Here is a 15,673-nt window from a genome sequence, read left to right as displayed (position 1 = left end):
GTGCCGCGTTTGCTCACAGTCGACAATAAACGCAATAAGGTGGTGGCCTCTAAAGCCCTGTTGTCGCTCATGCAACGCAATCCGGATGAATTTTTTCGTCGCTTTGTGACTGTAGATAAAACATGGATACACCACTATACTCCCGAGACGAAAGAACAGTCAAAGCAGTGGATTGCGAAGGCAAACCATGTCCAAAGAAGGTGAAAACCGTAAAATCAGCTGGTAAGGTTATGGCTACTGTATTTTGGGATGCACGTGAAATTATTTTCGTTGACTATTTGGAAAAAGGAAAAACAATAACAGGGGATTATTATGCATCTTTATTGGACCAGCTAAAAAACAAAATTGAAGAAAAACGGCCTCATTTAAACAGGAAAAAAATCCTCTTTCATCAGGACAATGCCCGTGTTCACACATGTTTACGATCAATGGCTAAAATTGAAGAATTGAAGTTCGAATTGGTCGACCACCCACCGTATTCGCCAGATTTAGCCCCCAGTGACTTTTTCCTTTTCCCAAACTTAAAAAAATGGCTAAGTGGACAACGTTTTTTTTCAAATGAAGAAGTCATCGATCGGACAAATGCTTATTTTGAGGACCTTCTGAAAACTTATTTTTCTGTCGGTTTAAAAAAAATTGAGAAACGTCTAACCAAGTGTATTGAGCTCCAAGGAGATTATGTTGAGAAATAAAAAAAAAAATACAAAAATAAAAACTGTTTTAATGCTTTTTTCTAAGGAATTATTGACCCACCCTCGTATATGTGCCTACTTATTTTATATCGGGTATTTTGCAAGACTTTCTTGAGATCTTAGATATTATAATTAAGTACCTATATAATTATAACTACTTTGGCGCCATAATAGTTAATAATTATGTACAGAAGATTGGCATTTCCGTATAACGTATATTACTGTTTTCCTTTATGTTATAACCTATATATATTTTAAATTGATGTTTGATTATCAATCTGCCTTTGCTAATAGTTACTGCAGACTCTGATTAACCGCACTGCTTACTTAAATACTCGAAAGTCGCTTTACAAAATATTATTATTGTAATTTTTTAATATACCTATGTATATATAAATTCATTCTATTCCACCTATCCATGCATAATCTACTTACATTACGAACGCATACTTTCTTGTTATCCTGGCGGTCTGGTATCCTAGATTTTACGCATTTTATTAAGTTTTACATTATTGTTTCCCTGTAGTTTAAAATCAAATAGATTCAAATATTTATATATTTCACTTACGTGAGGTGAGTTTAGATAGACGTTGTTTTATAAATTCTTAGCTCATTCGGCGTACTTCCATGCAAGTACTTCTTCATAATTGTTGTATTCACTTTTCACCCTTTTTGTAAGGTTTTAATGGTATTTCTTGAATACGTACCATATTTTTATAGGTAAGATTTTAAAAGTAGGTACTTTCGTTTCCGTGTATGTTTTTACCCATATTACCTACTTAGGTACCCTGCATTTTATTCAAATATTACACTTATTTTTATGTCACGTTGTTAACGCTTTGAATTTGTAATGTTCATTATATTATGATAAATTAATTTAAGTATTTCTTGTACAAATTTTAAATGGGTATAGGTATCTAGCTATTTTTAAAAATCTTGAACCTCTAAATACAATAATTACTTACCTAATTATTCATTATCTATGATCTGTTCCGTTAATTATGATATGTTGGGTCTATTCTATACTTTATCGACCGCTAAAGTGATAAATATTATCAAAGTAAGGGTAGGTTTGTATCAAAGTATTAGCACTTATTGTAACAATACAACCAACATAATATTGTAATTGTTACAATAAGTGCTAATACTTTGATACAAACCTACCCTTAGTTTGATAATATTTATCACTTTATCACTTTATAGGTCGATAAGTATAGAATAGACCTACAAACAAAAAATGTTTTTACGCAACACGTAAATAGAGCAATTGGTATGAAGGACTACCTAAATGTTTTAATGAAAAATTGAATGAAAACATGAAGCGAGATTTTAATTAAATGTATAATTATATCCTCAACCCTTATATTTATCATCTCGTCCTTGAAAATGTGCAGAAATGGAAAGTAATTGAAAGTGGATTGAGTAAATAAATAGCACGTGATGTCGCGCTTCGTCAAATAACAATCCAGTTGGAAACCAAATTGATTCTTATAAGATTTATGAACCTGATAAAATCGAAAGTGCAGGTGGAAAACCTGTCATTTGAGTGAACGACCGGTTTAGTTTGTCAGATAATTACGTATATTGTTGTAATAAGTGTAATGGGAAATGTCATCAAATTATACAAAAATAAAACAACAGTTTGAAGTACGGGAAAAGAAGGATTTAATGGATAAGTTTTGAGGTATTATAAAAAACATAAAAGGACAAGATACAAAACAATAACAGTGGAACAGGTAAAAAAGTAGGCGTGGGAGAGTTTTGGACGTTTCTGCGACAAAACAACCTCCTGTCTTCTGAACTCTCGCTCGACAAAGGCTCGAGCTGTCAAAAGTCAGTCCGGTCATGTTATCTCGGTGCTCATAACAAATCGATAGGGAGGACGCTTCTTCGTGCCACCGATAACAGTTGATAAGCACTCACCAAGTGTAGAACGGTGTTCACCACCTCCCTGTTCGTCACCTGTCCGACTTCAATCAAACCGATAAGAACGGCGAATTTCAGGCTATCGTTCATTGGCATCCTAACCACCTCCTCAGGCCGTTTTATGTCACTGAACGGTGGCACTTTGAGGTCCGCCATGGTAGCGGCAGTCACAATTCACTTATTCACAGCGAAATATCTCACTTTAAATCACCAGAACTCATAAAAACATTATTTTATCGACTCACATAATAGTACACCACTACCGCAATCTGCCATGTTGAAATAATGCATTGCGATTCGTTCGGGCTGCCAACCTTATGAAATGACATTACGTCTGGAAAATTTGTATTTTTCTTTATCAAGTTGACAACTTGTTTGTTTTTAAACATGGCGGCCATGGAAGTAGACGTCTCTCGGGTGAGTTAGAAATTTTTACTATTTTCCTGTTATTAATTAAGTTTTTGTATAAATTATTCACTTAAAATATTAATTATAGTGTTCTGCTCCGGCTTTTACTATTTATTCATCATTTTTTTTAGTATTTGTATGAGTAAAGGTGTTCCGAAACCAGGGCGTTGTTCGCTTTTTGCCTTTATAGAAATCGTTTTCTATCTTCGTCTTTCTTGCGGGCGAAAGTAGCCGTTTGGTGAAACAGATAGCTTGAAGAAATTGAGTCACGTCCTGCGATTGTCACTGTTTGCAGGACTCGGCCGCATTCAAATTAATTTTACAGTTAATATGTGAATTCCAGTCCCTTTTAAGTAACTCCATCTAACAGTACTATCCTTCAATTGCAGGTCGAAGCCAATATTCGCAATCTGAAACTATCTGGACATGTAGGATTTGACAGTCTTCCAGATCAATTAGTGAACAAGAGCGTACAAAATGGGTTTGTTTTCAACATCCTTTGCATCGGTAAGTTCTCTATTTTCAGTAATTATACTCAATTAACCCTGTGTTAACTTAACAATTAACCAATGACCAAAATTGTTTATTGTGATGATTTGTATTATTCAGCCATATTAGTAATACAATTACTTCGTTGAATTTTCATTTAACCCTGTTTTGTCCTGTATTCTATTAGCCTTACTTATTCAGTTTGAAGAGGACACTCCATAGACTATTACTAGAGGCACGATGCAAATTGTAATGGAATCTTATTGATATAGGTCGACATCAATAGTTTGAAATAAGCCTTTTCGGAAAACTAATAACTCCCAATACACTAGCAGTACCCACTCGCGTTGCGACACTGGCATGCGCCCAAGCCACGCCTCTGGTTATTGTCAGTTTCTGTTCCTATAATATTTTATCAACAGGTAATGTTCAATATTTACTTATTGTAATGAGGGACACTTACAAACACCACCGTTTTTTGGGTACCCGGTGTATATATCTGAGCCTGTGGCAATGACATTCATATGGACGAATCATCTGGAAAAGAAAATGACACTCACTTTATTGTCGGGTCTGCCGAATGGCATAATCTGTTCTAACGCCATTACAATAAAGGTGATATTGCTATAAATTCTTGATGGTTTTTGTTGGGTCTGCCGAATGGTTTGGTTCGAACGGGTTTGCTCAAATGAACATTGACATTAGAAACACTGCTCTAACGCCATTACAATAAAGGTCATATTGCTATAACTTCCCGATGCGTGATATCGCATAATGGAAATTGTGTGACGTCTACCTATACATGCGAATTTACTTGCTAGCTACTGTATTGAGTGCGTCGTCCATTAATAATGTCATTGCCCTGCGGCCATAAGAACTAACCTCTACATTTTTTTTTTTAATTTAATAAAAACCATACTTATAAGTACGGATAATATATTGCCTTCCTAGAACCAGACTACAGTATCACGAAAAAATGCAGTTTTGAGTTAACTATTCAATTCCCTATCCAACAGTAAATCTGTTGAATCTAAATTCAATTTTTTCAATAATAATTTTTCACTTATTAGTTCCAGGATAACACTACAACAGGCCAAGTGTCCCAATATTCATAGTATAGTAGTAGCCGTGAAACAATCACATAAATAACCAGGCTTTGAGGAAACCAGATAAATATATTATCACCTCACCGCGAATTGAACCCTGAACCCTTGGATAAAAATGTCTGTGCTTTACGCACTGGACTACGAGAACCTTGACAAACTCATAGACAACTGAATGTTGTAGACGAGCATAGGCACGATTCATTTAAAAATTATCAGTACACACATGTTTGATTATTTCAGATACTTTTACTATTCACAGCATCACGTTCTCTTGTCCATTCTTATTAAAAGTAGATTATTGGTTCCTATGGCCACGAGACCCGTGTTCTACAGATTCGGCCGTTTTTCCACGGTCCAATCTGTAATCCTAGATGACAGCCTGATGTGGTGACCATCACATATATATACGCTGCTTGTCCTCACAGTCAGTGACGGACAGGATGACAGACAATAAATGTGGATAAGTGGTCTATAAAAGTGTGAAGGCGTCCACATTTGTCATATCAAATCACAGATTCAGATATTCGAATCATGAATACATAACAATGTACCTATCACATTCTCCCTACAAGTCTATACAGGGTATATTTCTTCACATGCGCTTTAACTCTTAAAATTTTGACTACTAAACCTTTGTAGCAGTTATTATAAGCGTGTTTTACTTTACCAAAGTGACCTGAATAAAATGATATGATGGTAAATACAATAAAACAGTCTACAAGTTTCAAATCTATTCGCTTATCATGACATCGCAAAAATCTTTTGAATACAAAATAGGTAATAGTTTCATCCGTGGTTTAGGGATAGAATACTTGTCTGCTATCACTGTACCATTTTTTTTCCACGTGGTTTGAATAAATGGCTGACAACCATCTTTTCAAATAGCAATTCATTTTGTCTATTGCGATGCTCACTAACCCACCAAAATAATATCAACCGTAACCGCAAAACACAAAAGGTTACAGACGTTTCACACTCCAACCCAGCTTCGAAACCCCACAGTTTGTCTTACAGCTGCTATTAGGTAATATGATTACATTGTGATTTCAAAATCACCTTACACCAACTAAGATGATGATACAGAATGAAAACTATTATGACGACATGTCCATTTACTGAATTACAGGTGAAACTGGCTTGGGTAAGTCCACTCTTATGGACTCCCTCTTCAACACGAGCTTCGAATCCACCCCGAGCCCTCACTCTCTTCCCACGGTGAAGTTGAAGGCACAGACATATGAACTGCAAGAAAGTAACGTCAGACTGAAGGTAATATTTTCTCACTAAAAAAACTTGGCGAAAAATCTTTTTGAGAGATGATAATGATTTCGTCCATTAAAAAAAAAATACGGCATATTTATTTGAGAATTGCAGCATTGGCACCTCACCATTGAGTTTACTTTTAGTCATACCATATGAAAACAGGTCAAGCGTATGCCCAAACTGTTTTTTTCAGATAGCTTCCAATCATGAATATTGGCTATTCTCTGGTAGAACTCACATTGCAGCACTACTGCCACCATTGCCTTCTTTGTCAAACTTATCACAGTCTAAACTAACAGCTATCATAAATTTATGTACCTATATAATCATAATGTTAAATGAAAATGTACTTGTCTGGAAATATTCAAGGTTTTTGTTGTTTTTTTTTTTTATAAACAGTTCTGTTTTGTTGCTTGTTTAGAATCTCTACATATGCAAATATGTATACAATTTTATATTATGTGTATCATCTGATCATATTGATCATCATGAAATAGAAATGTGAATATAAAATATTTAGATTCCATTGTTTTCTTTTTTTTTTAGATATACCTATATCATCACCCTAGTTCTAACTTAATGCATTGTATGATTTATTAGCTTTGAGTTAATCGATATAAAGATTGAAACCAAATAATTATGCGATGTTGCAATATACAAAGAGTAGAATTCCAGATAGCAAACTTACCTTTACCAATGGATCAAATTATAGCAGAGACTACTGATGGAAGACATTCACTACTAACATTGGTGATAACGAATGTCTACTCATAATGATTACTTTTGCCGTACGCCAAGTTAGAAACAGGCTGACGATTTGGCATGTTAATTAACTATTCAGGTTCTAAATGAAACTGTTTTTATTTTCTCTCCCTGATTCATTGATTTTAATTTGTAGCTGACAATCTGCGACACTGTCGGCTATGGAGACCAGATCAACAAAGACGACAGCTTCAAAGCCGTAGTGGATTACATTGACGCTCAATTCGAGGCTTATCTTCAAGAGGAACTAAAGATCAAGCGTGCTCTCGGAAGCTATCACGACAGCCGCACTCACGTCTGCCTATACTTCATTTGTCCTACCGGTAAGCAATTCACGAAGTTCACAAACAAAAATCCATTATTTTGAATTGCTATACGACCTTTAGATACCACTAATATATTCAAAGGACACTGATAATCACACATATAATTATATAATATCGTCACTGCCGAAAAGACTTATTGACACAACGTGATGCGAATTTTTTTTCTCTACCATATCTATTATATCACTTGCAGAAAGAAATTAAATCTTAAAAAAAAAAAAAACACTCAAATAAAATCGATATTAAATTAATATGATGTGAGAGCATCCAAAATCCTATATGAGTGTCTGCCACAATCGGTTAGTATTAAAATAATCTTATGTGAACATGACAACTTTTTTCGATTATTTTTGAGGTATTTTTTGGGGTATTTAAAACACCGGGTGATTTGTTATTGTTGTTCCAGCATTCTTTTTTTGTTTTTTAATTTGATGAGTATTCATTACCCATTCAAATCATTATTTCATTGTATTGTGCATGCTTTGTTGTATTATTTTATTATTTGCATACCAAATTGTAACTTAATCCTCTATTGTCAACAATGGTTGTTCCAGATACACAAAATGTTAAATACAATATCTACACCTTCCTTATTGTCTACAGTTTCTCTTGTATTTTTTAATTTAGGTCCTACATTTTGTCAGTAATTCAATATTCCTACTTTATTATTATTTGTTGTAGGTACCATTTATCAGTAGGTAGTCTTTTGTAATAACCTCTATATTATGTAGACAGATTTCACCATGTATATTTTTTTCTTATAGGTCACGGATTGAAGTCGATTGATCTGGTCTGCATGAAGAAACTGGACACCAAAGTGAATATCATTCCTATCATCGCCAAAGCTGATACCATTTCTAAAACTGAACTTCAAAAGTTTAAGGTGATCATTTTGGATAATGCAACATTTTTGTTGAAAATTAATTATAACTGTTCTTTTTTCGGCACTCATCTTCAAATTATTTTCACAATGTCAAAAGAGCCTACTGCATGACTGTATGGATAAACTACGCCTCGGTGTGAGGCGTGAGAATTCACATTTTCTCTTTCTCTCACTTCTGCGGCGGGCCATGAATGAAACAATTCAAATCTAGCCTGTTATAAATCATTACATATTAAGTATGTAGTATAATATGTACCCACATAATTTTGTCCGATTTTCACTTTATGTGTGACTCAGTTTACGACATTGCAGGGCTCATATAATTTTTTAGCTTCAGAAATGTTGAGTAAGCTGCAATGATAAATTAAGACTAGATATATTTAAAGAAATCGTTAACTTTGTTATGAAAGTTATCATTCTTCGGATTACTGGACAAAATCTCCACTATAGAATATATTATATTTTATTATATTTATTAACAAATCTATAATAAGATAATCGTCCAAAAAATTGTGTAATAAATAAGATTTATTGTTTTCTCAAAACTATGGGTTTATTGATTAGATTACATTATAATTCTGCAAACACCTCCAGCAACCTGTTAACATAATATGAATATGTATAATAATATTATATTATACATATTCACTTCCAGAATAAGAATGTAGGTGGCCTAAGCCCACGTACAATAAAAGGCCATGTACAACGTTACATACCAAACTCGGCCTATTTCGTAGCTGTTAAAATGATAATATAAAAAGTTTTTAAAATAGTATAATATACTCGCTTGTAAGTATTTCACTATGATATGGATATCACCGGAAAATAATACATATTTTAAGGGAATTTAGACTTATAAGATCTAATATCAAAATTACATTCGGTTAATCGACATTCCAATGTAATGAACGTGTTCTATCAAAAATATTTTGCGAGCCTTCCCTGTTTTACATAATCATGGGTCCATATTTAAATTTGTACTTGTATTCATTTTTAGTCGAAAATTATATCGGAGCTGCAAGCAAATGGAGTGGAGATCTATCAGTTCCCGGTGGACGATGAGACAGTTGCGGAGACCAACACTTCCATGAATTCGCACGTTCCTTTCGCCGTTGTTGGCAGCACCGATTTTGTCCGGCTCGGCAACAAAATGGTCCGCTCCAGGCAGTACCCTTGGGGAACTGTCCAAGGTAAACATAAATGTTGGCGTTATTGTAGAATTTAGAGTGTCAATGTTGTGTTTGGATTTATTTCATTAACAACTTTGATGTTTCATGGTACATAGTAATTTTCAAAAGACCACCAGTCCCCAGTATAATTTAATGTATTGTTTACACTTTACTAAACTCTTAGAGAATTAATGATTATTCTCATTATTGATAAATTATTATTTTGCGGATAATCTGTATGCCTATAAAATAATTTTCAAATTTGTCACTGCTGTCGTTGATATTGTTTATTTCTGAATATTTGGGAAAATGCATACATATTCCAAAATTGAATGTCAAAATTTGGCACAAGTGGCACAAAAATATATATTGTGTGCATTGAATTATAAATACATATGTAATGAGTATTTCATCTTCCAGGATTTTAAATAACTCAAATATATAAATGATTCGCCTAAAGTCTTTACTCACATATTGCGAGTTTGTCATTTTTTAGTTATTATTGCCATGTTTTTAAATGCATCAATATTTATAAAGAAAACTAGTTTGCTTTCAAAAATCACTTCAAATCATGTAAAAATCATCACCATTTGGTGAATTCTGTCTTGGCAGCCTCTCTAATCTATCACGAATCCGTATTTCTCACATTGTCAATATGGATTTCAGAGAGGAGACAAAATTAATATAAATAATATATTACAAGTAGACAATAGCACTTGTTAATATTTGGATTATTATTTGGTTAATATAAAAGGAGTTCATTATTGTTTTGTTATTTCGAAAAATGGCTCTAGTGGCTTTTTATGTTTTTCACAAAACTTGTTATTGTTGAATGTGAATTATGACTCCAGGGCACTGAATGCATTTTGGTTGGTATAGGTTCTGAAATCATAATTTGACTTAATAATGCAATTATTAATCATGCGGCAATTCCAAAAAGTTTACCTGAAATGTCTAGCAAAAACTTTCAATTATATATATAATAAAAATTCGAAAGGCCAAAATTATTGGTTCCTGTTTCTATAAAACGGCTTAAAATATAGCACCAAAACGGTATTTCTTTATATTACTATGTAGTACATACTTTGAGCTACTAATATTGAAACACGAAAAATCACCGCATTTCGAGAGCACTTTTTATAGTTTTGCGAAGGTGTTGGCTAGAGTGCGAAAAGTTTAAGTTGATGTGCGTGGCTTGAAGAACTAGAATCCCCTCCTCTCGCGTTTCAGTATTCATTCCCCTCACCTTGAAAGCATTTGACGTTTCTTATAAGTGCGCGGTATCAGTCATTTAGACGTGTTAATAATGGCAAAAGTTTTGAAAAGTGACAGCAGGAAGATTATAAGTCATCTTATCTCCTACTGTGAAGTAGAAAAACGACAAAATAATCTCATGCGGCCCCTTCAACAATGTAATCGAAAGAGTTGCCGCGATGACAGGTACAAAACTCACTTGAAATTTTCATGTTGCCATAGAAAATTTATCCTAAATTATGAGGAAAAAATCTATATCAGTGTATTTGAAATTTGCGAAAATATATACCTATTTAGGGAAGTGGGAATTAATATCTTCCAATCCTGGCAAAACTCTCACAATACTTCGAAATCGAAAACAATACGAGCGCCGCCGCGAAGCCTCACGTTAAACTTTTCGGTCTTTAGACCTCTAATTTTCTTGTTTTATACAACATATAAATGTACATGTTAATTACAAAGTTTAGTAAACTGGCTGCATTTCCGTACTCATACCGTTTACATTTTCGTATCATTACTTAAATGCAGTCGTAGAGAAAAATTTCTGACAAAACTACCAATATATTTTGTACCTCCATAGTTTATAATTGGACAACATCTTCTAAATATTGTATTAATTAATACTTGTGTGTGATATTTATTGGACGAAAGCCTTGCTCTGTCAAGATGTGTGTGGTGCGTGGCTTTCCGACATTAAAGAATTCATTCACAGCCTCATTTTTACTGGTAAGTTCCATTTGTTATCTTCAATCCCGGGTGTTTTTGTTTCCCATGAAGATAAAGAAATATTTTCTATTTCATTTACCCTTTTTACCACAAATACAAGTAAAATCCCAATACAACTTAAAGCATGATTAACTTTTTTTTTATCCTATTGCTTCACAAATATTTGGCTAGTAGCTTTTAATTAAATTTTTTTAACTAAATTTTTCCAAGATCAATGAGTCATGTCTTTGTTAGTAAATTTTGAATTTTTCTTTTAAAGGTTTGGTTTTAACTTATGGAAACATTATTTTTTGCTTACAAAATTATGATTTAATTGATATATTCATCCTGGGAATGTCATCAAAATTGAAACAATGCATCAGCATTTATTGTATAATGTTTTTTTTGTAACAGGATTTCACTTGTATTTCTATCTTGGGTTGGCTATTTACTTATGACGCAATATTTGTTGTGTTTTCAGTTGAGAATGAAACTCACTGCGACTTTGTGAAACTTCGCGAAATGCTCATTCGCACCAACATGGAAGACATGCGAGAGAAAACGCATGCGCGTCATTACGAATTATACCGCAAACGCAGGCTGCAGCAGATGGGTTTCTCTGATGTCGATTCCGATAACAAACCCGTAAGTAACTTTAATTCCATCTTCTGTATCTACAGAATATCGCTGACATGGATTACATGTGTGGTTATTGAGATGAAGTTAGCTATTAATTATTTTATTATCCGTATATTAATTGAATTAAAAATTTTACTATATCTAGGAATGTATATTCAAAGTGCATTCACTTCTACACTCTAATTTCAACAGGATACAAATCAACAATAACTTGTCCTGAGCTCTGTGTGTGCACAAGATATTTTCTTACCATAACAATAATATTAATACTTGTCTACGTTTTACTAATCGAAAGTTGAAATGTTATCTCTCATCCTTAATACTGTAATGGTTTGCTATATGATACAATATAATATAACATAATATATCTGGATCATTCAAGGATGGGTTTATAGCGCGAAACAACTCGATATTAAGACAAATAACTCGAATTTATATTGTGGATTTGACAAAATATTTTGTTTCCACACCATTGTCATCAAATTTGTCGCGTAAATAGCGGTTCAATTAATGTGTACTGTGATCCTTGGACAATATTTTGAACCCTGTTAAAACATGTCGGAATTGTGTCATTACTGCCCTAGAGCGGAATGCACAATCCAAGATTTCGATCCTAAGGATAAGTCGCCAAAAGCATGACAACTATAAACAATCCTGAGTATAGAGTTAAGGAATCCTTAACCATAGACTACTTTTGTTATGAACACACCCCCTTCTGTATTACCATTTACCACTGACAGCTGCTGTCAAAATAAATTTGCATGTCTATAAAACAGTCCATACACTCAAATTCATTTAACAATGTATCTCAATATGGATATTGATAGTGTTAATTCGTTTAGCATGTACTTGGAGAATATTATTTTACTTTTATACGCCAGCCCGCAGAAATACAAAATGCCAGGTGAAGAATGACACGACGCTAGTGTTACCATGTTAAAAAAATATCTTGCGGTGCCTGTGGAATCAAGTATAATGACTTATAACGGAAACATAAGAGTATTATAATTAAATATTAATATGTATTTATAGTTATTGCATTTATAAAATGCAGTTGTCATATTTTTGTCATTGCTTAATAATTATAAAATAATTTACCTAAACTATAGGAAAGAGAATTTTTAAATATGGTATTATTTTCAATAGAAATGATCTCAACTAAGGACAATGTTTCTGCATAGTGTTTTCTGTTAAGGAAATTTTAGTTATGACGAATGTTTCTGCATTCCACTCCTAATCTAAATATAAATCTTGATATTGTTTGATAATAAAATTACCATATATTTTCTATAATTGTACGTAATATCCCTACTAACATAATTTAATATTTTAGTTTGTTTGCTTTGCAGGTGAGCTTTCAGCAAACATTTGAGCAAAAGAGGAGTACTCATCTTCAAGAGTTGCAACAGAAGGAAGACGAGATGCGGCAAATGTTCGTCATTAGAGTGAAAGAGAAAGAGGCTGAGCTGAAGGAATCCGAAAAAGAAGTACGATTTATATTTCGAAATTATTTATAAATTAGATTTTTATTGAATATGCTAGTATGACATATCAAATCTGGCACCCATAACACGTTTAATTATTACAAAACTCAATTCACAAATACGTCGTAATTCGTGTTCATACTACAGAAAAATTTGCAAACCTCTTAAATATTTATAATGTAATCGTTAAAAAAAGAAACCCTTCTTTACAGTCCAAATTCTTTGTAAGAACTTTTTGCTTTTCGATTTTTCAAAATTCTATTCAAAACGAAAGTCAACGTTCTTTTACTGGCTCATGGAAAAAAAGTTGTTTTGGAATTACGAGGTTTACAAGATAAAAATAACGCAATGCACATATTTATTTCGTAATGCATTCAAAAAGTTCTTGCTGATCACACTGCGGAGATTGGATATTTTTGACACAAAAAAACTATTCATTCATTAACTTCAAAATGGTTTATCGATTTATATAATATTATTTATGATATTATTATATATCACGCAAACAACAAAGAAAATAGTTACATTGACAAAAATGAAAATATTATTTTCATGGTTATCTATCGCCAATCATCAATAAATATTCCAACTTGGGGAAAAGTATCGATTCTTCAAAGTATCAATATAATGCAGTTGACTCTCGGCTTACCAAGAAAAGCTTTTAAAATGATATTCAATTTTATGCAATAATCATGAGATTATGCCTAATTTAATTGCATATGTACAGATTACAATTGCACTGACAGAAAGCAAGTCATCTGTGAATATATATAAAAATAGTGGATAACTTAGCACTATTCTCAGTAGGATCACATTATAAATACTTCTCCAACCATCTGCTATGTATAAAATTATTCAAAGTCAGTCAATAATTATGAGTTTTTTCCCCTTTATATATTATCATGATTAATCCACTGCCCAATTAACAATGGCCCTGGTAAATTTAGAGCTCTGTGTGTATTCATTATTTTGACTGTCTCATTTTATGTTAATTATCACAACATTTGTCATTTTAATTTTCTCTACTAACTTTTAAATAATAATTGCTCCCAAACAAGTAGATGACTTGTGTGATGGAAAATTAATTTATTTGTACATTTTATTGCAGCTTCATTCAAAATTCGATAAGCTGAAGAAAGATCACACGCAAGAGAAGAACAAGCTGGAGGAGATCCGCAAGAAACTGGAAGACGACCTGATCGAGTTCAACCGCCGCAAGCAGCAAATGACGCAGAGCCACCACACCCTCACGCTCGGCAAAAACAAGAAAAAGTGAAAGTACGCCATCGGAAGGAGCAACACCGTCAATTGATCGCGTGCCGCTTCTCAATGTATCCGATCAGAGATATAATATCAATCCTACTCCATGCGGGACACACTAGTAGAAGTCTAGATACATTTCAATGTGGCATTGGTTTCATTGATCGAGCAATTCTATATTTGACTTTGACAAATTTTCATTGAAAGTACTTCTATAAATGATTTCTTATTATAGTCAGGAATTGATCTCTATTCTGGAACTGTAACGTGAACTAAACAAAGAAACGACAACAATGTTTGTCTGTCACAGATACAGTGCTTAGAAATTGCTTGTTACATTATTGCATTTTCTATGTGGATTTTGCTGCAAACCATTTTCTTGGCTAGTTTTGATAGTGGTATGAAAATCATTTTCCTTCACCATTTTGGTCCACTCAATGTGTGAATATTTCTTATTGAATTGGCATTAATTATCTATTGAAATATTTATTCCAGAAAACTAGGTGCAAGGTATCAAACTTTATTCAACAATATTCTGACAAAAATAATTTGCCAATATTCTCACTCTTATTAGAAATTATAAACCATGAGGTTTTTACTGTATCGTTTTGAATATAAACAGTCTGCCAAAAAAAGTAATCTGTTAATTCAGAGTAATTCGATCAAAAATCAATGCTGCTTAAAAATCCATAACGATTATATTGATTAGCCGCATGGATAGGTAAATGACAGTAGATTTATTATAGACTACAGATTTTTTAATGGCAAATTTTAATATTTGTTGCAGATTAAACATTACTTTGGATTGAATATGTTACTTAAAAATGAATCTATATAAATTTAAAAAGGAAGAATTTTAAAATATTATGTTTAGTAAAGACATGCCATCGAGTTGTAATAATATTATCAACGAATGGGATTTTTGTCTTCGTGGCAAAGAGTATGTTGAATTTTAAGAAAAACGAAGGAAAGTTAACTGCAAGGAAAGTTAACTGCAAGGAAAGTTAACTGCAAGGAAAGTTAACTGCAAGGAAAGCATTATTTGACATGAAAATGAATACAACCGAAAGATAATGGTCGACGGATTGTACTACTTTTGTAAAAAATAAATGTTTTAGCATATTCAAACTTAGTTTGACGTGCAACTTCTTGAATATATTTCCAGATATTATGTAGTTATTGATACAATTTGCATGCATTCCACGATTTTTCATGCGGGGGACTGATTAATAAATAGAAATTTGTTATATTCTTCATTGTTCTTATATACATCATAGTGATAATAACGAAACTTGTTAGCTCAAAAG

General features: G+C 32.9%; 2 protein-coding genes across 3 annotated transcripts in view; one reads left to right on the top strand and one right to left on the bottom strand.

Annotated features, from left to right (window-relative positions):
* The window catches only part of LOC147077810 (neurobeachin-like), a 228,458-nt gene extending 225,548 nt beyond the window's left edge, over positions 1 to 2,910 (bottom strand). The window contains exon 1 of one of the 2 annotated variants that reach the window (XM_085960835.1): positions 2,616 to 2,910. In XM_085960835.1, the coding sequence (XP_085816961.1) occupies positions 2,616 to 2,774 (159 nt within the window). In that variant the 5' untranslated portion in view covers positions 2,775 to 2,910. The remainder of the gene's footprint in view (positions 1 to 2,615) is intronic. The other variant, XM_085960836.1, reaches the window with a different exon arrangement.
* An 85-nt stretch (positions 2,911 to 2,995) lies between these two features.
* Positions 2,996 to 15,320, top strand: Septin2 (septin 2). Its single transcript, XM_085960834.1, has 9 exons — positions 2,996 to 3,035; positions 3,416 to 3,533; positions 5,748 to 5,890; positions 6,783 to 6,969; positions 7,737 to 7,855; positions 8,853 to 9,045; positions 11,465 to 11,628; positions 12,972 to 13,109; positions 14,215 to 15,320. The coding sequence occupies exons 1-9, from the start codon at positions 3,006 to 3,008 to the stop codon at positions 14,380 to 14,382; spliced, it is 1,260 nt and encodes a 419-aa protein (XP_085816960.1). The 5' UTR covers positions 2,996 to 3,005; the 3' UTR covers positions 14,383 to 15,320.
* Positions 15,321 to 15,673: the final 353 nt, after the last annotated feature.

This window comes from Rhyacophila brunnea, unplaced genomic scaffold, assembly GCF_057557595.1.
Source record: "Rhyacophila brunnea isolate RB1 unplaced genomic scaffold, BYU_Rbru_1.0 scaffold_12, whole genome shotgun sequence".
Taxonomy (NCBI): Eukaryota; Metazoa; Arthropoda; class Insecta; order Trichoptera; family Rhyacophilidae; genus Rhyacophila; species Rhyacophila brunnea.
This window is presented reverse-complemented; position numbering and strand designations above follow the sequence as displayed.